The sequence below is a fragment of the Oncorhynchus kisutch genome, linkage group LG21 (assembly GCF_002021735.2).
Source record: "Oncorhynchus kisutch isolate 150728-3 linkage group LG21, Okis_V2, whole genome shotgun sequence".
NCBI lineage: Eukaryota > Metazoa > Chordata > Actinopteri > Salmoniformes > Salmonidae > Oncorhynchus > Oncorhynchus kisutch.
In genome coordinates, this window is record NC_034194.2 from 39,373,329 (window position 1) to 39,399,297 (window position 25,969).

General features: G+C 43.2%; 1 protein-coding gene across 6 annotated transcripts; it reads left to right on the forward strand.

Moving 5' to 3' along the window:
• The first annotated feature begins 234 nt into the window (after positions 1 to 234).
• LOC109880262 (protein max) lies at positions 235 to 22,653 on the forward strand. Of its 6 annotated transcripts, none has more exons than XM_031800472.1 (6): positions 243 to 472; positions 873 to 899; positions 17,545 to 17,664; positions 17,959 to 18,030; positions 20,493 to 20,631; positions 21,123 to 22,653. In XM_031800472.1, the coding sequence occupies exons 1-6, from the start codon at positions 437 to 439 to the stop codon at positions 21,311 to 21,313; spliced, it is 585 nt and encodes a 194-aa protein (XP_031656332.1). In that variant the 5' UTR covers positions 243 to 436; the 3' UTR covers positions 21,314 to 22,653. The 6 variants fall into 6 exon arrangements, with proteins under 6 accessions (XP_031656336.1, XP_031656332.1, XP_031656333.1 ...); XM_031800473.1 differs by having other exon boundaries at positions 280 to 472; positions 17,545 to 17,652; XM_031800476.1 differs by lacking the exon at positions 17,959 to 18,030 and having other exon boundaries at positions 235 to 472.
• Positions 22,654 to 25,969: the final 3,316 nt, after the last annotated feature.

Below are 25,969 nucleotides of genomic sequence, written 5' to 3' on the forward strand. Positions count from 1 at the left end.
ATAAGAGGCCGATATCGCTATTGTAGCGATCCACGTGTCTCAATCGTTGCCCCACTGAAGCAGCTCCTGTCTAAACTACACATCCCAGCCTTCATCGCGAGGAAAAATAGAACGCTTTTGACGTTATTCTGACGCACTGCATTCGTTTCAGTTGTGGGTAATGTAGTTAATAGACAAGCCACTTCATGATTTTGAGTAATTGGTTGAAATAGTACAAAAAACTACAAATCCCATACACCTACAGGCATATTGCGGAACGGTAGCTGTCTGTGTTGAGGCAGTCACGTGTAAAATAGTGTTCGTTTAGTCTTATTTCTTTCGTTCTTGACTGTAGGAGAAGAGGGTCTTGTCTTGTCTGTGCTTTTTCCTCATCGTCAGGTGTTTGCTTCATGTTGTGAGCTATCCTTTCATTTTAAATTCACCATTTCACCGAAGAATGAGTGATAACGATGATATCGAAGTCGATAGTGACGTGAGTAAATGTATATATTTCGTTACTTTGCTATAGCTTGTTGACTCGGTAACGAGCCATTTAAAAAAAGCCTAGTATTGATGAACCCGTGGCTGCTAGCTAGTTGCTAACTACCCGGCTAGTACAGTAACTGGTAGCGAGCTAACGTTAATCCACAAACACATCAACAGCTCATAAAAGGTTAGCTAGCTCAGCTAGTAGCAAGCACTAGCAGTGCTGACTCACAAATGGATTATGTTCACTTACCAGCGAGCTACAGATATTCTTTGCATTAGGTTTGCTGCAATTATATGGGGGGGGGGGTATAATTGATTGCTAACTAAATTAGCTAGTTAGCTAGATCAAGCTACATGGAATTGTGGCCTACAATCGTACTTTTCTGTTCTGTTTCTTTTTACAGGAAGACTCACCGAGATATCACAATGTGGTGCGTAATGTTAAATATATCCAAATGTATTGGAATTCTATCAAATGTATTGGAATGATGCCGTGATCATATAAAAAATATATATATATATATATGTTCCTCCTGCTAGCTAACGTTAGATGATACACATTCCCGGAAAATTTAACAAGTGATGGTGGGAATGGATACTGTGGCGGAATAAAAGGCTGTCCTGCATTTTTAGTGAGTGAGAATAAATCAACCAACCATGTTGTTAACTAGCATGCAAACCTAGCCACATACCCCCCCTCCCCCGAATATACCATTACACACACACACACACACACACACACACGGAGGATGTAACTAGTAGCCAGAATGCAAGGAGGTAGCTGAAAACTGGGGGGTTTGGACAGGAGTTGGCAATTTGTCCTGTGGCAACTATGATTTACTTTACATAATGGGATATATCCATCAAGCCGATGTTTTTGCTTTCACACACATCATCTTGTCCATATATTGAAGTGTATGTTCATCCCACATGCGGCTAAAGGGGAGACATGGAATTTATGCTATATTTAGAATAAATCCAATCCTGAAAAACAAGGCAGCAAGCCGAAGCATAGGTACAAAAAATACTAACCAGCTTCTCCTAGGCTGTTCACGACCAGATGCGCTTTTGCCAAATTACACTTCTAGGTCATCTGTTTAATCATGAAGTGGCAATTAAATTGCCAATGCGATGCTTTTGAAATGGGAATTTACTATATATAGCTGGCTAGTGACAACAGTATCCGTTTACTTAATAAATGACTGCATTGTCAAGTAAGGAAAGAAGTCAGAGCCACTGTTTTGTTTTTAGGGGATTCAGAGTGAAAATGATATGAAGTTGTATTTATTTGTCACATGCTTCTTAAACGACAGGTGTAGACCAACAGTGAAATGCTTACAGGGCCGGTCCTAACAATGCAGAGCTAAAGATAAAACAAGAAGTATAAATAGTGACACAAGGAATAAAGAGTGTGTAATGAAAACATGGCTATATACAGGAAGTACCAGTACCAAGTCTATGTACTATGTAATTGAGGTAGCTATGTACATATAAGTAGGGTTAAAGTGACTAGGCAACGGGATAAATAATAGACAGTAGCAGCAGAGTATGTGGTGAGTGTGTATGGCGTCAGTATGGGTGTCGGTGCAAGAGTTCCGCTAAATAGTTAATCAAATGTTTACACAATCTTGTTTAGCAGTCTTATGGCTTGGGGGTAGAAGCTGTTTAGGGTCCTGTTGGTTCCAGACATTGCACTTGTACAGCTTGTCTGGCTTGGGTGGCTGGAATATTTGACCATTTTTTTGGGGCCCTTCTTCCTCTGACCATACCAGGTATAGAGGACCTGGATGGCAGGGAGCTCGGTCCCAGTGATGTACTGGGCCGTACTCACTACTAAGGTTGCACATTTTGGGGAATATTCAGAGATGAAAATTATCAATGGGAATGAATGAGAATATATGGGAATGAATGAGAATATATGGGAATTAATGAGAATATATGGGAATTATTGAGAATATGGGAATTATTGAGAATATATGGGAATTATTGAGAATATATGGGAATTATTGAGAATATATGGGAATTAATGAGAATATATGGGAATTAATGACAATATATGGGAATGAATGACAATATATGGGAATTAACAGAAAGATATGCACATTAATATATGCACCTTGTTGGTTCACCAATTACTTTGCAGACAGAGTTCAGTGCGTCAAATCGGAGGGCATGCTGTCTGGTCCTCTGGCAGTCTCTATGGGGGTGCCACAGGGTTCAATTCTCGGGCCGACTCTTTTCTCTGTGTATATCAATGATGTTGCTCTTGCTGCGGGCGATTCCCTGATCCACCTCTACGCAGACGACACCATTCTATATACCTTCGGCCCGTCTTTGGACACTGTGCTATCTAACCTCCAAACAAGCTTCAATGCCATACAACACTCCTTCCGTGGCCTCCAACTGCTCTTAAACGCTAGTAAAACCAAATGCATGCTTTTCAACCGGTCGCTGCCTGCACCCGCATGCCCGACTAGCATCACCACCCTGGATGGTTCCGACCTAGAATATGTGGACGTCTATAAGTACCTAGGTGTCTGGCTAGACTGCAAACTCTCCTTCCAGACTCATATCAAACATCTCCAATCGAAAATCAAATCAAGAGTCGGCTTTCTATTCCGCAACAAAGCCTCCTTCACTCACGCCGCCAAGCTTACCCTAGTAAAACTGACTATCCTACCGATCCTCGACTTCGGCGATGTCATCTACAAAATGGCTTCCAACACTCTACTCAGCAAACTGGATGCAGTCTATCACAGTGCCATCCGTTTCGTCACTAAAGCACCTTATACCACCCACCACTGCGACTTGTATGCTCTAGTCGGCTGGCCCTCGCTACATATTCGTCGCCAGACCCACTGGCTCCAGGTCATCTACAAGTCCATGCTAGGTAAAGCTCCGCCTTATCTCAGCTCACTGGTCACGATGGCAACACCCATCCGTAGCACGCGCTCCAGCAGGTGTATCTCACTGATCATCCCTAAAGCCAACACCTCATTTGGCCGCCTTTCGTTCCAGTACTCTGCTGCCTGTGACTGGAACGAATTGCAAAAATCGCTGAAGTTGGAGACTTTTATCTCCCTCACCAACTTCAAACATCAGCTATCTGAGCAGCTAACCGATCGCTGCAGCTGTACATAGTCTATTGGTAAATAGCCCACCCTTTCTCACCTACCTCATCCCCATACTGTTTTTATTTATTTACTTTTCTGCTCTTTTGCACACCAATATCTCTACCTGTACATGACCATCTGATCATTCATCACTCCAGTGTTAATCTGCAAAATTGTAATTATTTGCCTACCTCCTCATGCCTTTTGCACACATTGTATATAGACTCCCCCTTTGGTTTCTACTGTGTTATTGACTTGTTAATTGTTTACTCCATGTGTAACTCTTTGTTGTCTGCTCACACTGCTATGCTTTATCTTGGCCAGGTCGCAGTTGCAAATGAGAACTTGTTCTCAACTAGCCTACCTGGTTAAATAAAGGTGAAAAAAAAAATATATATATATATATATATATATATTAATACAATTTTAAATGTAATTGGTTTTTGCTTTGGATATATTTACCATATCATATGGAGACAGAAACACAAACCTTTTACCTCATAAGTAGACATAATTACAAATTGATTGAATCCTTCCAATTCAAAATACCTTTTGAACATCATACTCTTGAGGCTTCCTCTTCACTGTCACTTTCCAACCTTGTTGAGGATGACTCGTTGTCAGGCTCAAAAAGCCTCACATTTGTCCGAATGGCCACCAATTTTTCAACCCTTGTATTGGTCAGCCTGTTGCGTGATTTGATGTGTGTGTTACCAAACAAGGACCAGTTGCGCTCTGAGGAGGCTGATGTTGGTGGGATTTGGAGGATGATGGAGGCAACAGGGGAAAGAGCCTCAGATCCACAAAGTCTCTTCCACCAGGTGACTGATGAGATATGTTGGCACGACTGGCATATTGCATCTCCATCCCAAAGCCCTTGCTTGGAAGTTTACTTCGCCAGACTGCCAAGAACCTTGCCATCATCCAGGCCAAGGTGGCGAGACACTGTAGTGATGACACCATAGGCCTTGTTGATCTCTGCATCAGACAGGATGTTCTTGCCAGCAGACATGGGGTCCAACATGTATGCTGTGACGTGTTTGGGCTTCAGGTAGAAGTCTTCACGCTTTTTGATGTATTTCAGAACTGCAGTTTCCTCTGCTTGGAGCAACAGTGAAGTTGGCAGGGCAGTATGTATTTCTTCTCTTACATCTACAAGCAGAGTCTGAACATCAGACAGGATAGCATTGTCTCCCTCAATCTGTCCAATGGCTACTGCTATAGGTTTCAGGCTGCTTACCACTCTCTCCCAAAATACATCATTCAGGAGGATCCTCTTGATGGGGCTGTCCATATCAGCAGACTGTGATATGACCATTTCTTGGAGACTCCTTCCCCTCCAGGAGACTGTCAAATGTGATGACCACACCACCCCAGTGGGTGTTGCTGGGCAGCCTCAATGTGGTGCTCTTATTTTTCTCACTTTGCTTGGTGAGGCAGATTGCTGCCTTAACTTGGTGACCCTTCACATACCTAACCATTTCCTTGGCTCTCTTGTTGAGTGTATCCATTGTTTTCAGTGCTATGTTGTCCTTGAGGAGCAGATTCAACGCATGAGCAGCACAGCCAATGGGTGTGATGTGAGGGTAGGACTCCTCCACTTCAGACCAAGCAGACTTCATGTTCGCAGCATTGTCTGTCACCAGTGCAAATACCTTCTCTGGTCCAAGGACATTGATGACTACCTTCAGCTCATCTGCAATGTAGAGACCAATGTGTCTGTCCAATGTCTGTGCTCTTGTAGAATACTGGTTGAGGGGTGGAGATGATATAGTTAATTATTCCTTGCCCACAAACATTCAACCACCCATCAGAGATGATTGCAATAGTCTGCTTTCTCTGATTTGCTCGACCTTCACTTGAACTCTGTTGAACTCTGCATCCAGCAAATGAGTAGATAAAGCATGTCTGGTTGGAGGAGTGCATGCTGGGCGAAGAAGATTCAGAAATCTCTTCCAACACACATTGCCTGTGAGCATCAGAGGTGAACCAGTTGCATACACAGCTCGAGCAAGACATTCATCAGCATTTCTCTGACTCTATTCGTCCATTGAGTCAAAACTTCTGATTCCAGGAGGACCATGAGCTGTTGCTATCAATAAGGTGTCTGATGCATCATTTTCACCTCGAATAGAAGTAGAGGGACTATTGTCAGAGGTTGCGCTGTTGTCAGTGCTGAGGGAACTTTATGCACTTGGCCAGATGATTCTGCATCTTTGTTGCGTTCTTCACATATGATTTGGCACAGTATTTGTAAATGTACACCGCTTTTTCTTCTACATTAGCTGCAGTGAAATGTCTCCACACATCAGATAGTGTCCGTGGCAATTTTCCTGTAAAGATTAGAAAAAAACAAGTTAATTCCCAAATACAATGTACACATAAATAGTTAATCAGTTAGATTAAACAACTCCTTTGTAAGATAAATGTTTTAAAAAGAAACGTGTATGGAAACAGGTGAATTAACACTCCTCAGTTAGCAGGCTCAAGGAAGCTAAAACCCACATGGTAGCAAAAACGAACTAGCAGAAATTAACTAGTTAGAAATGATTTAAACTAGAGGTCGACCGATTATGGGAGGACCAAAAAAGCCGATGCCGATTAATCGGCCAATTATTTATTTTTTTGTAATAATGACAATTACAACAATACTGAATGAACACTTATTTGAACTTAATATAATACATCAATAAAATCAATTTAGCCTCAAGTAAATAATGACACATTCAATTTTGTTTAAATAATGCAAAAACAAAGTATTGGAGAAGAAAGTAAAAGTACAATATGTGCGATGTAAGAAAGCTAACGTTTCAGTTCCTTGCTCAGAACATGAGAACATATGAAAGCTGGTGGTTCCTTTTAACATGAGACTTCAATATTCCACGATAAGAAGTTTTAGATTGTAGTTTATTATAGGACTATTTCCCTCTATACCATTTGTATTTCATTAACCTTTGACTATTAGATGTTCTTATAGGCACTTTAGTATTGCCAGTGTAACAGTATAGCTTCCGTCCCTCTCCTCGCTCCTCCCTGGGCTCGAACCAGCAACACAACGACAATTAGCGCGCGCTAATGAGCTAGCCATTTCACTTCGGTTACACTCCCATCTCGGGAGTTGATAGACTTGAAGTCATAAACAGCGCAATGCTTGACGCACAACGAAGGGCTGCTGGCAAAACGCACGAAAGTGCTGTTTGAATTAATGTTTATGCGCCTGCTTCTGCCTACCACCGCTCAGTCAGATACTTAGATGCTTGTATGAGCAGGACACGCTAGATAATATCTAGTAATATCATCAACCATGTGTAGTTATCTAGAGATTATGATTTTTTATAGTGTAAGTTTAATGCTAGATAGCAACTTACCTTGGCTTACTGCATTCGCGTAACAGGCAGTCTCCTTGTGGAGTGCAACGAGAGAGAGGCAGGTCGTTATTGCGTTGGACTAGTTAACTGTAAGGTTGCAAGATTGAATCCCCCGAGCTGACAAGGTGAAAATCTGTTCTGCCCCTGAACGAGGCAGTTAACCCACCATTCCTAGGCCGTCATTGAAAATAAGAATGTGTTTTTTTATATGGCCCCTTGCATTTGGACCCCTTGCGGTTGGATCCCTTTTTTCTTGACATAGCAATCTATGCTGAAGTTACATGATTTAAATTTATTATTTGGCACACAACCTAGAGGCCATGAGTAACTGGGTCTAAAAGAATGGCACGGATTGGCCTATAAGTGGCTCTGTTATAGGCCTTCTCACTTAAACCCTCATATCCGTCGCCCCATTTCACACAGACAACTTTGTATGTCTGTGTATTTCCTCAGGCTGAACCAATTCCAGCATGTGGACCCATCAGGTCTGTCGGGATAGATTTTCCTCAGTCTCGTAAATTATACGTACAAATAAACACCAAATTCACAATAGTCCCTAGAGAGTTTGAGAAGATAACGCTGATGTATTCAAACATGGCCACACCTATACCAGTACATACATATTAGCACATATTAAAAAAGTGTCATTACTTTTAAAAAATCTTCTCATGAACCATAGGTCCAAATGACACCAAATTTAGAATATGGGCCCCCATGTCTTAAATTAGTTTGAGCCCAAGGGATTGGTCAAAAGATGGCTGATTTTTACATGTTTATTTAAACCACTGTAAATCCACTCCACAGTGGCCAATCGATTTAAAGCTTGTTATCATGGGCGTGCCTAAGATGATCTGCGATAGTCTTCTCCTCATGAAACATACGCCAAATTTTTGTATTTGGACACCTTACATCAGTCTTCAATGGTCGCACTGTACCTATAGATTCATGTTAGCACATATGCTAACGCAAAAAATAATGTAAAAAAAAAATCTGATGTGAAATTGACTGCAGATTTGCTATATAGTCTCTAATAAATATAATAATGATTAGCTGCTTCGTTCAAAGTAACACTGAAAATATTTCACTCATCTTAACATAAACCATTAGTCAAATTAACCTCTGAATTGGTATGCTATATAAACTCCATATGTTAATGACTTTAGACTTTAAGAATAATTACCAACCTCCAGCATTAAACTTCACTTGCGTCATCCTTGTGGTATTGAGAGAGAGAAACATGGTAATGCTGTCACTAATTGAACATACACGAAAGATGGTGCTTGTTTTGTTATCCAACTGATCTTGTCCTTTCATCTTCTGAACCCCATTCATTGCTGCTCACAGCTATATTCTTGTCTGTGTTTCAGCTAGCTAGTGATTAGTGCCATATTTACTGGACAGGTCACAGTGTACTTACTGGGCTGCTGGCAGGCTGAATGAATGACGCGGCCACGTTGCCTACCGGTGAAGAAAACGCGCATGCTGGTGGCAGGACATACAGTACTTTTGCATACCAGCACATCATGTTTTTTCCCCTGTCAGCTAGGCCAGTCTTTATCAAACTGATTCGCATCGACTTAACATTTAGCTGCAGAATGTTCTCGATACACAGTGAACACTAATCATCTAGGCAGGGCTTTTATGTCATATTTTTCAAACTCCACAAATACTACAACTTACAATATGATATTCAAAAAACAATTATGTATCATGGTTGACCATTTGGATGAGGATTGGACTATGAGAACAATTAGACTGTTTTTGCACATCTCACTTTCATGTAACCTACAAAATAATATTTTGTTGTCGACGGTTCCAATCGATTCCTCATATAAATCTGTTTTTAATGCGCCTCAAACATGAGATGTGATGTGACTCATATCTGAGATATATCGTTTTAGTTTTTACATAGTTAACCCAGACATACTGGCTCCTGTAAGACAATAGCTTCCACTGGGACCCACCTAGTCAGTCTCCGGGGAACATTGTTATTAAAGGGGAACACACACTGATAAGGGATGAGACCTCTCGATAACAGGGCATAGTGTACGGACACTGTGTGTGTGTGTGTGTATCAGCACCAGAAGTATCTAGCTGTTTTTAGTGACACGTTATTCTGAGTGTCAGAATGACCATGTTGGAAGTGCAGTCAGTGACTTGCTGTCTCTCAATGCAACATAGTTCTGAAGACTTTCAGCATAATGCAGGGTGCCACTGGTTTAGTTGGAGAACAGTTACGTCTGCTATACTACTGTACTCTAGTCTACTTCACTATATTCATTTGTCCCGCATGGCACCCTGTTCCCTGTATAGTGCACTACTTTTGGCCGGAGTCCTATGGGCCCTCGTCAAAAGTAGTGCACTACAAAGGAAAGTGTGCGCAATTTGGGATTCAAACACTTACTCCACTCAGCAACGATTGGAGGTTTTCTTCTGTTTTTGTAATTGGTCGCTGAACGACCAATGGGAACCTCCTTCCCCTTCACGCCATGTGATTTGAGAGGCTTAATATCAAAGATGTTTATAGTGACGTCACACCCTTACTGTACCCATGTGACCTGTCACTATTAAAAAGGCGATGTGACGTTTGTATTTTCTTCACTCTCACGTTTTTGTTTTTTTTACATTATGAGATTTAATATTATTAATCCCTTTTTGGATTACTTTCTTACGGAATTACGATTCTTCAACGACTCGAATCGGTGCAGTTAGTAGTTGATTTTTGGTGCAGTTAGTAGTTGATTTAAAAAAAATCTAATCCACTCACGTTATTGTGCCTGACCATATTAGCTAACTTTTTTGTTTGTTTTTTGTCGGGCATTTCCATCCTTGTCTGTTGTACCTTTTTTTTGTTGTTGCTTGTTGACACCTGGCCACACCAGCCCTTTGATCCAGCTCTCTTGCTTGTAGTTCAGCTGTGATCACGGAGCTCAGCGACGCTGTAGGCTTCTGGGTCCTCGCTTGTAGTTCAGCTGTGATCACGGAGCTCAGCGACGCTGTAGGCTTCCGGATCCTCGCTTGACCGAGTCCACCAATGCCGAGACTTGACAGTTCATGCTTGATTGTGCCATTCCGATGACTTCATGTCGGCGGGAGTTCGAGCCCGGATCTTGATACATATTTAAGCGGGAGTCTCGACCCCGAATCACGACGTGTCTAACTTTCTCTCGGCGCATCCGAAGCCGATACCAAAGGGCAATCGACGCATACACCGAGACACACCGAAACAAAAAGCTACCGTTGTCTTCGAGCACAGCCCTTTCCCTCCTTGGTAATTGATACTCTGGCTACCTGAATTGTATCTTCTTCGTAAACCCTGTATTTCTAGTTGGAATGTGTTCAGGAAGTTGTGTGTCGACCGTGTAGAATCGCTATCGTCTCTGTCCAATTCCTGCTATTTTGACTTCCTCCAGCAGGCTACGGCTCCCCTAAAGCTCCTTCCGTACCCTTATGGGAGTTAGATGTTGTTCTATGATCACTGATAAGACCACCATTTTGAGGCCCTGTCTTCACTTGAGCTATTTGAGCTCTGTCAATACCAAGTCTGTTTTGAAGAATTTACATTCCATCCTTCATGCCTCAGTTTAGCCGAAGATGGATCTAAGGTATTGCTTCGGCCTTCTTACCCGAGGTGCTTTCATCATCACACGCTAACCAGCCCTTAATCGTAGCGGTATTTCGTCCGCCTCATCGCTCACCGTTGCGTACACTTTGCCGTGTTTGACGTCGTGGCAACAACACACACAACCAGAGGGGTCTTCCTGGACTCGGTGTTGCTGAAACTTGGACAAATACCCATGTCTTTTTTAAAAACATTTTTAAGGACATACGTTTCTGTTACATGGCACTTTCTCTCAACCCAGATAAGTAGGATAAGATAAGTTCACACACTGTGGACCTTGTTGATACTTACTTATCAACTGCCAGTGACACTGATGTAAGACCATAGGGCTCTGGTCAATAATACTACACTATATATACTGTAAAGGCTCATGGAGGTTCTATACGAAAGCCTTCCACTCTTGGTTGTGCTATGGCACCCATTTGAAGCCACCCGGCTTTCAGCTTGCTTGTCTATACCGGTTGTGTACGACAGTTGAAATTCTCTGTTACACTGCTGGGTTATTCTATTCTATTACATCCTGTGGTGGATACAAGGACGTCCCAGGGATTCATCTGGATAAAGTTAAATGGTGAGTTATCCCACTCTGTTTTTTTTTTTCACCTTTATTTAACCGGGTAGGCCAGTTGAGAACAAGTTCTCATTTACAATTGCGACCTGGCCAAGATAAAGCATAGCAGTTCGACAGATACAACAACAACAGAGTTACACATGGAGTAAAACAAACATACAGTCAATAATACAGTAGAAACAAGTCTATATACAACGTGAGCAAATGAGGTGAGATAAGGGAGGTAAAGGCAACAAAAGGCCATGGTGGCGAAGTAAATACAATATAGCAAATTACAAAACAATAATTTTTACAGCCTCTCCCATATTTCGTTTGGTGACCCCGTTATGAAAATGAAAGAGAACGCCGAGTTACGGATGTAACTTATTTTTTCTAGTAGAGTAAATGGGTCGCCAAGCTTTCATTTGGTTCCTCCACATCCGTGGGGTTTTGGGCTACATCTAAACAGTATGTCACACTGTCTTTTTATAGTGACAGAGGTCACATGGGTACATTAAGATCGTGACTGTTAAACATCTTTTGATATTAAGCATCTTAATCACATTGTGTGAAGGGGGAGGAGGTTCCCATAGGTCATTTGGCGACCCTCCCCGTTACTCTACTCGAGAACCACGGTTACATCCGTCACCCAACATTTTGTCATGTTGATGGTCAGCTGTGTGAATAGAATGCGAGTGATTTGGTTCTAACTAAGCCATTGAGAAGCATGTTATCGGTTGTATGAACAGATGGTGTGATATTGTGTGCTTAAGTAACTGGAGATGAAGGCCTGGTGACACACAATGCTCTTCCCTCTTATTTGGAAATGACTCGATAGACAGTACTGTGTCGTTAGATAAGCCTAGATATACACTGAGTGTGCAAAACATTAAGAACACCTTCCTAATACTGAGTTTGCCCTCCAAACAGCCTCAATCTGATAGGCTGGCGGTTTTACCCATCCCTTACTTAGATGTATTTTCAGGTAGAGATACCTCACCAAGCAACCTTTCTCTATCCCTCTCAATCGCATCTTCTCGCTTTTCTCCGCATCTGTCCCCACACAGACTGGGCAAGTAGGCGCGCAATGGATTATGGGCATTGTAGTTAATTACCTTGTTTTCTGCGCTAAACTATGTAGACTATTGGCCTGTTGGAAACTACAACTTCCTGCTACATCGCACAGTTTGGGCTTGATCCGTTTTATCTCTAGAGAAACTGCACATTGATATCACAGAACGAAAGAAATGAACAAGATGGAATTAAATGAATCTAACCGACATCAGTAAATTACTATTGAACACAGCAGAGAGCCTCCCTACATGTCCCAGACCCCAGGACAGCTGTAGAGCCTCACTACATGTCCCAGACCCTAGGACAGCTGTAGAGCCTCACTACATGTCCCAGACCCTAGGACAGCTGTAGAGCCTCACTACATGTCCCAGACCCTAGGACAGCTGTAGAGCCTCACTACATGTCCCAGACCCTAGGACAGCTGTAGAGCCTCACTACATGTCCCAGACCCTAGGACATCTGTAGAGCCTCACTACATGTCCCAGACCCTAGTAGTGAGGCTCTACAGATGTCCATGTCCCAGACCCTGGGACAGCTGTGGAGACTCACTACATGTCCCAGACTCCGGGACAGCTGTGGAGACTCACTACATGTCCCAGACCCCGGGACAGCTATGGAGACTCACTACATGTCCCAGACCCCGGGACAGCTGTGGAGACTCACTACATGTCCCAGACCCCGGGACAGCTGTGGAGACTCACTACATGTCCCAGACCCCGGGACAGCTGTGGAGACTCACTACATGTCCCAGACCCCGGGACAGCTGTGGAGACTCACTACATGTCCCAGACCCCGGGACAGCTGTGGAGACTCACTACATGTCCCAGACTCTTCATGCATTCCTCTAATAACTTGTCATAGAGAGATTTGGTGGGGCTTCCAATTCTAATGTTACTTTCACACAGGCCTGGCCAAACCCTGTAGACAAGTTGGAACCAAAACACTCTGTCTCGTAACCTTTATTGATCCACTGCATCTGACAATATATACACTAGATGATTGACAGGGCACTGTTTTGAAGCCAACGTGCCCCCATCTTTGCACTCCCCCACCATTCTGAAAAATATTTTGGAAGCTATAGAAATGCATTTATTATTTGGTTTGCCATTTATGAAAATAATAATATATATATATTATTACACACACGTTGGACACCAAGGGTTTTTCTTTGTACTATTTTCTGCATTCTAGAATAATAGTGAAGACATCAACTATAAAATAACACACATGGAATCAAAATATATTTTAGATTCTTCAAAGTAGCCACCCTTTGCCTTGACGACAGCTTTGCACACTCTTGGCATTCTCTCAACCAGCTTCATGAGGTAGTTATCTGGAATGCATTTCAATTAACAGGTGTGCCTTGTTAAAAGTTAATTTGTGGAATTTCTTTCCTTAATGCGTTTGAGACAATCCGTTGTGACAAGTTAGGGTTCGTATACAGAAGATAGCCCAATTTGGTAAAAGTCCATATTATGGCAAGAACAGCTCAAATAAGCAAAGCGAAACGACAGTCCATTACTTTGACTGACCTTTATGTCTTAATCTGAAAAATGTCAACTTTTAAAGTTTCATCAAGTGCCGTTGCAAAAACCATCGAGCGCTATGACGAAACTGTCTCTCATGAGGACCGCCACAGGAAAGGAGTTACCTCAGCTGCACAGGATAAATTCATTGAACTGCACATCAGAAATTGCAGCCCAAGTAAATGCTTCAGAGTTCAAGTAAAAGACACATATCAACATCAACTGTTCAGAGGAGACAGTGTGTTAATCAGAACTTCATGGTCTAATTGCTGCAAAGAAACCACTACTAAAGGACACCAATAAGAAGAGACTTGCTTGATTAAAATACTGTAGAATTCCATTCATTCCTATGGAGGATTGCTCCTTCGGCCAATATGACCAGCCTCTCTCTGGCCAATACGCAGCATCAGCAATCCAGGGTTTATATACAGTACATAATTGGTTATGAGTCAGAGTCTAGGACCTTTTGGGAGCTACTGTTGCTCTGGGCCTAGCCCTAGTCACGTAACATCTTGTAAATATCTAAAGGCTACGAGTGTTTTTACAGTGGATGAGAATGTGCATAAAAGAAACAATATAACTGGGCGGGTTTGTCGGGCCTGACTGGGCGGGTTTGTCGGGCCTGACTGGGCGGGTTTGTCGGGCCTGACTGGGCGGGTTTGTCGGGCCTGACTGGGCGGGTTTGTCGGGCCTGACTGGAGCGGGTTTGTCGGGCCTGACGGAGCGGGTTTGACGGGCCTGATAGTCACTCAGTGCAGTATATCTATTTGGTGGCTGAAGCCTGTCAAACCTCTATTGTTCAGTCTAGTGTGTAGAGAGACATGGACTAACTATGGTTGCGTCTCAAATGGCACCTTATACCCTATTGCGCCTGGTCAAAAGTAGTGTACTACCTGGGGAATAGAGGCATTTGGGACACTAGCTATGTGTGTTAGGTAGATGAGGCCCTGGCAGCAGTATGGTGTGGCTGAGGAAGGGCTGTCTCTGTGTTGGATAGATGAGGCCCTGGCAGCAGTATGGTGTGGCTGAGGAAGGGCTGTCTCCGTGTTGGATAGATGAGGCCCTGGCAGCTGTATGGTGTGGCTGAGGAAGGGCTGTCTCCGTGTTGGATAGATGAGGCCCTGGCAGCTGTATGGTGTGGCTGAGGAAGGGCTGTCTCTGTGTTAGATGAGGCCCTGGCAGCAGTATGGTGTGGCTGAGGAAGGGCTGTCTCTGTGTTAGATGAGGCCCTGGCAGCAGTATGGTGTGGCTGAGGAAGGGCTGTCTCCGTGTTGGGTAGATGAGGCCCTGGCAGCAGTATGGTGTGGCTGAGGAAGGGCTGTCTCCGTGTTGGATAGATGATCCCCACTAGATGTCTGTCTTGTGTGTGTTCTATAGAGACTAAAGGTGATCTTCACTAGACGGCAGATCACATGGATAATTGAGGTTTGTGTTCAGAACAACAGGCTATATATAGCCATACGCCTAAAACACAAAATGTGCCCACTGTTAGGCCGTAACACACATCTTATCAAATGCTCCATAACAAATACAATAGGCCTTTACAATGCATTACAAAAACAGCATCTGAAGATGCATTTCACTGTATAAGAACACACCAGCATCAGTAAATTCATCTATACAGATGCATCCCCCATGTTACAGTGCCGAATAACACATCCTCAAGTTGTTAAATACCAGTCCTAACCCAGAACAGAACTCTTAATAATTTGTCATTTAGTCCTAGTTGTCAGGTGTTGGCGAATTAGAAACTTTAACACTAAAACACGATGTCACCATTTCACCCCTCACCCACCCTTTCACCTCATCTGAATGGGTTTAGTGTCTTTCTCCACCCTGGGGTCAGTTCTAGTCAACCCTGAAGAACACGGCTGTGCTGGGGTCAGTTCTAGTCAACCCTGAAGAACACGGCTGTGCTGGGGTCAGTTCTAGTCAACCCTGAAGAACACGGCTGTGCTGGGGTCAGTTCTAGTCAACCCTGAAGAACACGGCTGTGCTGGGGTCAGTTCTAGTCAACCCTGAAGAACACAGCCGCGCTGGGGTCAGTTCTAGTCACTCGTGGGGTGCGGTGGTGCCAGTGTTACTATCCCAATTGTAGAAATAAACAAAGCCATAGAATGATGTAGAATATAATCATAAATGAATATTCTAGATCTATGGTGGCAGTCAGTTTCCTCCGTGAACAACTCCTTAGCTGCCTCGCCAACTCACTGCCTGCCCAGTCTTGGATGGGCCACACACACACACACGACTCTGAACTGGTGCTGGTAGGGATTCATGGGGACAGTTCGTCGCTGAACTAGAGGTCGACCGATTTGTTTTTTTTCTCCAATGCTGATACCGATTTTATTGGAGGACCAAAAAAAGCTGGTACTTATTAATAGGCCGAAATTAGATTTATTATTTTTATTAATGTTTTTTTAAAGATGTGTAATAATGACAATTACAACAATACTGAATGAACACTTATTTTAACTTAATATTATACATCAATAAAATCAATTTAGTCTAAATAATGAAACCTGTTCAATTTGGTTTAAATAATGCAAAAATAAAGTGTTGGAGAAGAAAGTAAAAGTGCAATATGTGCCATGTAAGAAAGCTAACGTTTGAGTTCCTTGCTCAGAACATGAGAACATATGAAAGCTGGTGGTTCCTTTTTAATGAGACATCAGTATTCCCAGGTGAGAAGTTTTAGGTTGTAGTTATTGTAGGACTATTTCTCTCTATACCATTTGTATTTCATATACCTTTGACTATTGGATGTTCTTATAGGCACTATAGTATTGCCAGTCTAATCTCGGGAGTTGATAGGCTAAACAGCGCAATGCTTGAAGCACAGCAAAGAGCTGCTGGCAAATGCAGGAAAGTGCTGTTTGAATGAATACTTACGATCCTGCTGCTGTCTACCACCGCTCAGTCAGACTGCTCTATCAAATATCAAATCATAGACTTAATTATAATATAATAAACACACAGAAGTACGAGCCTTAGGTCGTTAATATGGTCAAATCTGGAAACCATAATTTCAAAAACAAAACGTTTATTCTTTCAGTGAAATACTGAACCGTTCCGTATTTTATCTAACGGGTGGCATCCCTAAGTCTAAATATTCCTGTTACATTACACAACCTTCAATGTTGCGTCATAATTATGTACAATTGTGGCAAATTAATTACGGCCTTTGTTAGGAAGGAAGTTAGCACAGTTAGCAACGAGCCAGGCGGCCCAAACTGCTGCATATACCCTGACTCTGCTTGCATGGAACGCAAGAGAAGAGACCTAATTTCCCTAGTTAAAAGAAATTCATGTTAGCAGGCAATATTAACTAAATATGCAGGTTTAAAAATATATACTTGTGTATTTATTTTAAAGGCGTTGATGTTTATGGTTAGGTACACATTGGTGCAATGACAGTGCTTTTTTTTCGCGAATGCGTTTGTTTAATCATCACCCGTTTGGAGAAGTAGGCTGTGGTTTATCATTCAATCAACAGGCACCGCATCGATTATAGGACAAGCTAGATAACGACACATGGTTGATATTACTAGTTTAACTAGTGATTATGTTAAGGTTGCTTGTTTTTTATAAGATAAGTTTAATGCTAGCTAGCACCTTACCTTGGTAGTCAGCCTGCCACACAGTCTCCTCGTGGAGTGCAATGTAGTTGGCCATAATCGGTGTCCAAAAATGGCGATTACCGATTTTCTTATGAAAACCTGAAATCGGCTTTAATTAATCGGCCGTTCCGATTAATCGGTCGACCTCTAGTCCTAACCTCCCTGGACCCCCCCCCCCCCCCTGTGACTTTCTCTCATTGCAGGCAGACAAACGAGCACACCACAATGCACTGGAGCGCAAGCGTAGGGATCACATCAAAGACAGCTTTCACAGCCTGCGGGACTCGGTGCCCGCCTTGCAAGGGGAAAAGGTTGGTAGAGAGGTAAAAACCCAACGCTTTTAGGGAGAGGGGATCCTTTTGGGGAGGGAAGGATTGTTTTTGTTGTGTTTGTTCAGAGCAATGTATTTAGAGTTGGGACACTTTTTGTTTTGTTTTAAAATTTGGAGTGTTGTAATTCTAGACATTCCGTTACATAGTATTGTTGAAATATTCCTCATGTAAACGTTAATGGGGTTCTAACATGGCTGCCATAGAATGTTGTAGTGTCATGTAAATGCATCATAATTCTCCTTCTGAACATTCTATCCCTCATGTAAATACATTGTCTTACATCAGGTGGCGTCAGTCCTACGCGACGCTCGTCCCTCAACAGGGACCAGTGCAGGTGGAATCGGCGCGCTGTCTGACGTAAGACTGCCGTGGAATGTTGATGGGGTGTTAACATGGCTGTCATTTATTTTTCTAGTGTCATGTAAATCATCATAATGCAGAAACCTCCATGTCCCCACTCTCTAAATGCATGGCTCTCTGTGTGTCATGGAATTATCATTCTGAGGATTGTTCAAATGCAATATGGGTAAACAAAGTGAATGTAATTGCAATGTGTTATCTTATATGTAGGTTTGTGTTGCTGTAATTAATATTTTTTAATAATGCCACAGAAAACAGAGCTACTTCCTTCAGTGTATCCAATAGAAAGCTAGTTATGACATGGAAGCGAGAGGAGTGATGGGGAGGAGATATGATATGTTCTAAACAGACACACAGACACACAGGCTAGCGGCAGGAAGTTATGACTAAATCTGTTGCTGCTTCCTGTTTTGACATCTCTTGACATTGAGGGCATCGGAGCGTGCCAAACTGCCCAGGCTATGATCAGTCACAGCACCCTGTTAACTTTTAAAACCAAAGACCCCCCCCCCCCCCCCCTATAGTCCTGTCATCCCTAACTCAGGAGAGGGAAGGGGGGGGGTTGGAAGGGAACCGTTAAAGGTCACCCACAGATGTTGTCTGATGACCTCCGTATACAGAGCTGGCGGGTCAGGTTGGTGTGCAATATTTGAATCGATTCCAAACTGTGAAGAACCAATCGTTTCAGCCTTGACCGATTAGAATTCTGTATTTGTTGATGCAGAGACGGAAGAAAAAGCGAGACATCTCATTGGTTCTTTTTTTTGGTTCCTCTACAGTCACTGAACTAATCAGACCAGACCCAGCTGTTACCTGGTTCCTCTACAGTCACTGAACTAATCAGACCAGACCCAGCTGTTACCTGGTTCCTCTACAGTCACTGAACTAATCAGACCAGACCCAGCTGCTATTGCATTGGTGCCTATGGGAGAACCACTCCTTAAGCAGACTGGAACTGTGCACATTTATTTCCAATGGTACTTTGCCTGAGTAAGACCACAGCATTGATCCACCATCTTTGGTTGATGTCTGTGAGCAGGAAGTTGCTCATGGGTTTGTGGAGATGTCTGGTGTTCTCGTCGACTTCATCGTTGCTAGGGTTGTTATGAGAGTAAAGGCTTTGTGTAGTACTGACTGACTGGGAGAAGCTGGATCAAGGCTTTGTGTGGTTCTGACTGACTGGGAGAAGCTGGGTCAAGGCTTTGTGTGGTACTGACTGACTGGGAGAAGCTGGATCAAGGCTTTGTGTGGTACTGACTGACTGGGAGAAGCTGGATCAAGGCTTTGTGTAGTACTGACTGACTGGGAGAAGCTGGATCAAGGCTTTGTGTGGTTCTGACTGACTGGGAGAAGCTGGGTCAAGGCTTTGTGTGGTACTGACTGACTGGGAGAAGCTGGATCAAGGCTTTGTGTAGTACTGACTGACTGGGAGAAGCTGGATCAAGGCTTTGTGTAGTACTGACTGACTGGGAGAAGCTGGATCAAGGCTTTGTGTAGTACTGACTGGGAGAAGCTGGGTCAAGGCTTTGTGTAGTTCTGACTGACTGGGAGAAGCTGGGTCAAGGCTTTGTGTGGTTCTGACTGACTGGGAGAAGCTGGGTCAAGGCTTTGTGTGGTTCTGACTGACTTGGAGAAGATGCTGATGCCGTCTCTTGTGTCCCCGCTGATGCCCAAAAAAAAAAATGTTAATCTATTTTGATCTGTGTAGTCACTTGATCAGTCTCTGTCCCTCCTCTCGAAGCCTGGTTCGTCATAGAAACATACTGATGAATTTGTATGTGACAGACAGAGAAACGGTCAAATTATGGAAATGTAAACTATTTTTGGCTCACATTTAGCTTCACATTCGTGAGAGTTTTGTTCCGGCCAGGCTTATCATTTGTAGAGTTCTGGATAATTCTGGATTTAGTCTGATATAAAGTATTCTCTCCTTTTCAGAAGTGTTAAAGGAAAGGTTTTATTGATGTAAATGTCACATTATCATCATCCTTTTCAGCTTCATTCACGGCGTAGGCTCCAGTTGTTGGACTACATTATAGTGGCCCCGGGGGGAGGGTCTGGTAGTGTGGCCCCGGGGGGGAGGGTCTGGTAGTGTGGCCCCGGGGGGAGGGTCTGGTAGTGTGGCCCCGGGGGGGAGGGTCTGGTAGTGTGGCCCCGGGGGGGAGGGTCTGGTAGTGTGGCCCCGGGGGGGGGAGGGTCTGGTAGTGTGGCCCCGGGGGGGAGGGTCTGGTAGTGTGGGCCCGGGGGGGAGGGTCTGGTAGTGTGGCCCCGGGGGGGGAGGGTCTGGTAGTGTGGCCCCGGGGGGGGAGGGTCTGGTAGTGTGGCCCCGGGGGGGGAGGGTCTGGTAGTGTGGCCCCGGTCAGTCGGGGTATTACGGTTGCTGGGTGGGAGGGGTTAGTCGGTGATGTCACTGCAACCCTTGCCTCGTGTCAAATGAGTTTTTCCTTTGTTTCCAACAGCAATCAATCAAACAGGCGTCCCGAGCTCAGATCCTAGACAAAGCCACGGACTATATCCAGTACATGAGGAGGAAAAACCACACCCACCAGCAGGACATCGACGACCTGAAGAGGCAGAACGCACTGCTGGAGCAGCAAGGTGAGTATGATGGTGAATCTACCGTACCTACGGACCATCTACCTGTAGTATGATGGAGAATCTACCGTACCTACGGACCATCTCTTCCTGTAGCTTGTGTGTTTGTCTGCTTATGGGCCAAATGTTGACCTCTTCATTTCCCCCACCCCTTTATGTATTCTCCCTCGCTGTATTCCCCCCTCCCTCGCTCTCTTCTTCATCCTCTTTCCTTTCTTTCTCCATCCCTCTTTTCTCTCTCCTCCCCTCGCTCTCTCTCCTCCTCCTCCCCTCGCTCTCTCCTCCTCCTCCCCTCGCTCTCTCCTCCTCCTCCCCTCGCTCTCTCCTCCTCCTCCCCTCGCTCTCTCCTCCTCCTCCCCTCGCTCTCTCCTCCTCCTCCCCTCGCTCTCTCTTCCTCCTCCCCTCGCTCTCTCCTCCTCCTCCCCTCGCTCTCTCTTCCTCCTCCCCTCGCTCTCTCCTCCTCCCCCCCTCGCTCTATTGTCTCTCCCTTGCAGTGCGTGCCCTGGAGAAGGTGAAGGGTTCGACCCAGCTCCAGGCCAGCTACAGTTCTTCAGACAGCAGCCTGTACACCAACCCTAAAGGCAGCGCTGTGTCCGCTTTCGACGGAGGCTCTGATTCCAGCTCCGAGTCCGAGCCAGAGGAACCCCCCGCCCCCAGGAAGAAGCTCCGAGTGGAGGCCAGCTAGAGCGACGGGCCAGCCCACAGCTCCATGCCTGGCGTGGAGGGGTACTGCATGCACAGTTACTGGTCCAGTAGTCGGTGCTTGTCCTCTATTTCTCACTACCACCTCCTCCTTCCCTCCCTCCCTGCATATCGCTGAATGTGCTCTCGCTGGAGAGTGCAGACGCCATCCGTCCCTGCCGATCTGTCTATCCTGCCGTTCTTTCATCACGCCATCCCCTGGGGAGGGAGGGAAGCCAGCTGGGAGGAAGAAAAGGAGACTGATTTTAGAATAGGACGTGCAAAGCTTCTGTTTTTTTTTTTTCCCCTTGTCGGTTCCTTTCTTCCTTTTCTGTCCTCTCTCTTTCTGACTTCACAGCTTTGGTGTCTCTCAGCAACTATCCAAAACCCCAACATGAGGCAGCTTCACTACCTAAAGGACTCGATGCTTTTGTACCCTCTACTACGTACTCTCTCCTCTCGGCTGAAAACTACGGAGAGAAGAGAGGGAGCCGTACTCCAAGCACTGAGAACACGTAATACTTTTATTTTATTTCATCAATTTATCTTGATAAGAACCTGTTTTAGAATTTATACACACGCTTAGAAGAGTCGTCCTGTCGGTTGGAGAGGCATACCGTCAAATCATTTGTACTTTTTGTGTTTTTGTTTTTTCCCCCACACACAAAAAAAAGTACTTTTGATGTGATAAACAAACCTCAGGCCAACAGGATTGCAGATCTTTTCCATTTTGACAAGTTTTAGAAATTAAATATCATCCCCTTTGTGGAAAATAATTGATGTTATGAAAAAAGATTCCAAAACTTGTATCGTATTTCGTCCTTTAGCTTTGAACTAGTGAATGAATTTAGGTGGCAGAGCAAAAGTTAGGAATCTTGATAATAAAATAAAAAATAAAAAAAAATGGTTATTGATTGGATGTTTTCAAGTTCTCAAAAAAAAAAGTGATGCATTTTGTATTCTCACAAATCATTGAAAAATACCAATTTGTCGCTTGTATTTTTCCTTCAAAGTATGAAATAGATATGGATTATCAATATGAGGAGAAAATTAAGTCAATATGTTGTGAATTACACAGTAAAATCTTAAATGTCGCTGACTCAACTAAAAAAAGAAGCCTTTTGCATCTAGGAAATGTGTGTGTATATTCCCCCCCCCCCCCTCCCTCCATTTATTTCCCCTCCCACCCCTTTTTTAGGGTATGGTTAGTGTATACTAGATAGATCTTTGATTCCATTCCATGGAAATTACAAGTATGTTGTACATACTGCCAAGAATTGTCTTGCAAGTTGAGGCCTACCTTTACTATGAGACTATAAATAAAACTATTTTATCCTTTAAAAAGTTGTTGGTGGTTAATTCTGTATTTTGTTGCATACCCTCAGTGACGTGGACAATATATCCCAAGCATTTATGGAGTTTATCTGAAGACAAATGTATTTTATTTTTGTTAAATTTGTGATGACATTTAGTTGTGTGTTTTAACTACTTGTTGTATTGTTGGCAGAAGATGGATCCAGTTTAATGCATAATTGATATCATTCACCAATACCTTTTTTCTTTGATGTCAAACATATTGCAAATCACAGCTGGCCTGGTACATTGTGTCCTTCCACAACCCATTCGGGATGCACCGTTACAGTTTTAAATGATTCAATATCTAAGAAAACGGACGACTGTAAGGCAAGGCTGGGAATGATCACAAGTCAGTCATGACGTGGCTAGCTAATACGCTAGTGCACATGTCAAACAAGGCCTGCGGGACAAAAAGTGGTCACAAGGGAGTATAAATGAGTCAACAACTTTATGAAAGTGTAGCCTGATGCGCTCTCATTGGTGAATTCAACATCAATTCGTGTGTCCCGTTCACAGCGGGCAGCGGAGGGAAAGTGTACAGACACATGCCACAGTCCTAGCTAGGCTACGGAAATGTTGCAGTCTGGGTTCGGTTTTTAAAGTTTGACAATGAATAACCACACGTAGGCCCATTACAGCAGCATTTGATTAGTAGCCAAGGCTGGCTACTCCACTACAATACATGTTGAGTTCTGCATTCAACCGCACCGGTGATCCATGCAGTGTAAAACGTTTTACGTTTAAACGTTACAACATATACATTTTGTTTTCTTCGTTATAAATACTTTTGATTAGGCTCACAGTATGATACACATCTGCAAGCATAGCAGAAAAGGATGGACAAATATTTATCTTGTTTTAATGTCAATGCTATATACAACATCATATATATATATATATATATATATATATATATATATATATATATATATATATATATATATATATATATATATATATATATATATACACACACACACACACAGTGGGGGAAAAAAAGTATTTAGTCAGCCACCAATTGTGCAAGTTCTCCCACTTAAAAAAGATGAGGCCTGTAATTTTCATCATAGGTATACTTCAACTATGACAGACAAAATGAGGATATAAAATCCAGAAAATCAATTTGTAGGATTTTTTTATTAATTAATTTGCAAATTATGGTGGAAAATAAGTATTTGGTCACCTACAAACAAGCAAGATTTCTGGCGCTCACAGACCTGTAACTTCTTTAAGAGGCTCCTCTGTCCTCCACTCGTTACCTGTATTAATGGCACCTGTTTGAACTTGTTATCAGTATAAAAGACACCTGTCCACAACCTCAGTTCCACTCCAAACTCCACTATGGCCAAGACCAAAGAGCTGTCAAAGGACACCAGAAACAAAATTGTAGACCTGCACCAGGCTGGGAAGACTGAATCTGCAATAGGTAAGCAGCTTGGTTTGAAGAAATCAACTGGGAGCAATTATTAGGAAATGGAAGACATACAAGACCACTGATAATCTCCCTCGATCTGGGGCTCCACGCAAGATCTCACCCCGTGGGGTCAAAATGATCCCAAGAACGGTGAGCAAAAATCCCAGAACCACACGGGGGGACCTAGTGAATGACCTGCAGAGAGCTGGGACCAAAGTAACAAAGCCTACCATCAGTAACACACTACGCCACCAGGGACTCAAATCCTGCAGTGCCAGATGTGTCCCCCTGCTTAAGCCAGTACATGTCCAGGCCCGTCTGAAGTTTGCTAGAGAGCATTTGGATGATCCAGAAGAAGATTGGGAGAATGTCATATGGTCAGATGAAACCAAAATATAACTTTTTGGTACAAACTCGTTGTGTTTGGAGGACAAAGAATGCTGAGTTGCATCCAAAGAACACCATACCTACTGTGAAGCAGGGGGGTGGAAACATGTTTTGGGGCTGTTTTTCTGCAAAGGGACCAGGATGACTGATCCGTGTAAAGGAAAGAATGAATGGGGCCATGTATCGTGAGATTTTGAGTGAAAACCTCCTTCCATCAGCAAGGGCATTGAAGATGAAACGTGGCTGGGTATACTTATTTTCCACCATAATTTGCAAATAAATTCATTAAAAATCCTACAATGTGATTTTCTGGATTTTTTTTCTCATTTTATCTGTCATAGTTGAAGTGTACCTATGAAAATGACAGGCCTCTCTCATCCTTTTAAGTGGGAGAACTTGCACAATTGGTGGCTGACTAAATACTTTTTTGCCCCACTGTAATATATACTGAACTAAAATATAAATGCAACATGCAACAATTTTACTGAGCTACAGAAATCGGTCAATTGAAATAAATTAATTAGGCTGTAATGTATGGGTTTCACATGACTGGACAGGGATGTAGACATGGGAGGGCATAGGCCCACCCTCTAGGGAGCGAGGCCCAGCCAATCAGAATGAGTTTGTCCCCACAAAAGGGCTTTATTACAGACAGAAATACACCTCCATTTCATCAGATGTCTGGGTGTCTAGTCAGATGATCCCGTAGATGAAGAAGTTGGATGTGGAGGTCCTGGGCTGGCATGGTTTCACGTGGACTGGAGGTTGTGAGGCCGGTTGGATGTACTGACAAATTCTCAAAAATTACATGGGAGGCAGTTTATGATAACTGAACCATCATTTCTCTATTTGGCAACAGCTCTGATGGACATTCCTGCAGTCAGCATGCCAATTGCATGCTCCCTCATAACTTGAAACATCTCTGGCATTGTGATACAGTGAATTACAAGTTAAATAATCTGTCTGTAAACAATTGTTGGAAAAACTACTTGTGTCATGCACAAAGTAGATGTCCTGACCAACTTGCCAAAACTATAGTTTGTTAACAAGACATTTGTGGAGTGGTTGAAAAATGTGTTTTAATGACTCCAACCTAAGTGTATGTAAACTTCCGACTTCAACTGTATGTGTGAACTCCTTCAAGACTGTTGGAAAGCATTCCTCGTGATGCTGGTTGAGAGAATACCAAGAGTGTTTAAAACTGTCAAGGCAAAGGGTGGCTACTTTGTAGAATCTGAAATAAACAAATCTATAAAAAATATAATATTTTATAACACTTATGGTTACTACATGATTCCATATGTGTTATTTCGTAGTTTTTATGTCTTCACTATTATTCTACTATGTAGAAAATAGTACAAATAAAGAAAAACCCTTGAATGAGTAGGTGTTCAAACCTTTGACTGGTACATTATATTTTTTGGGGGGTGGGAATTTACGCGCTGACCACTAAGGGGCGCACCCCGTAGTTTGGGAACCACTTCCTTAGGGCAGCACTGTAAT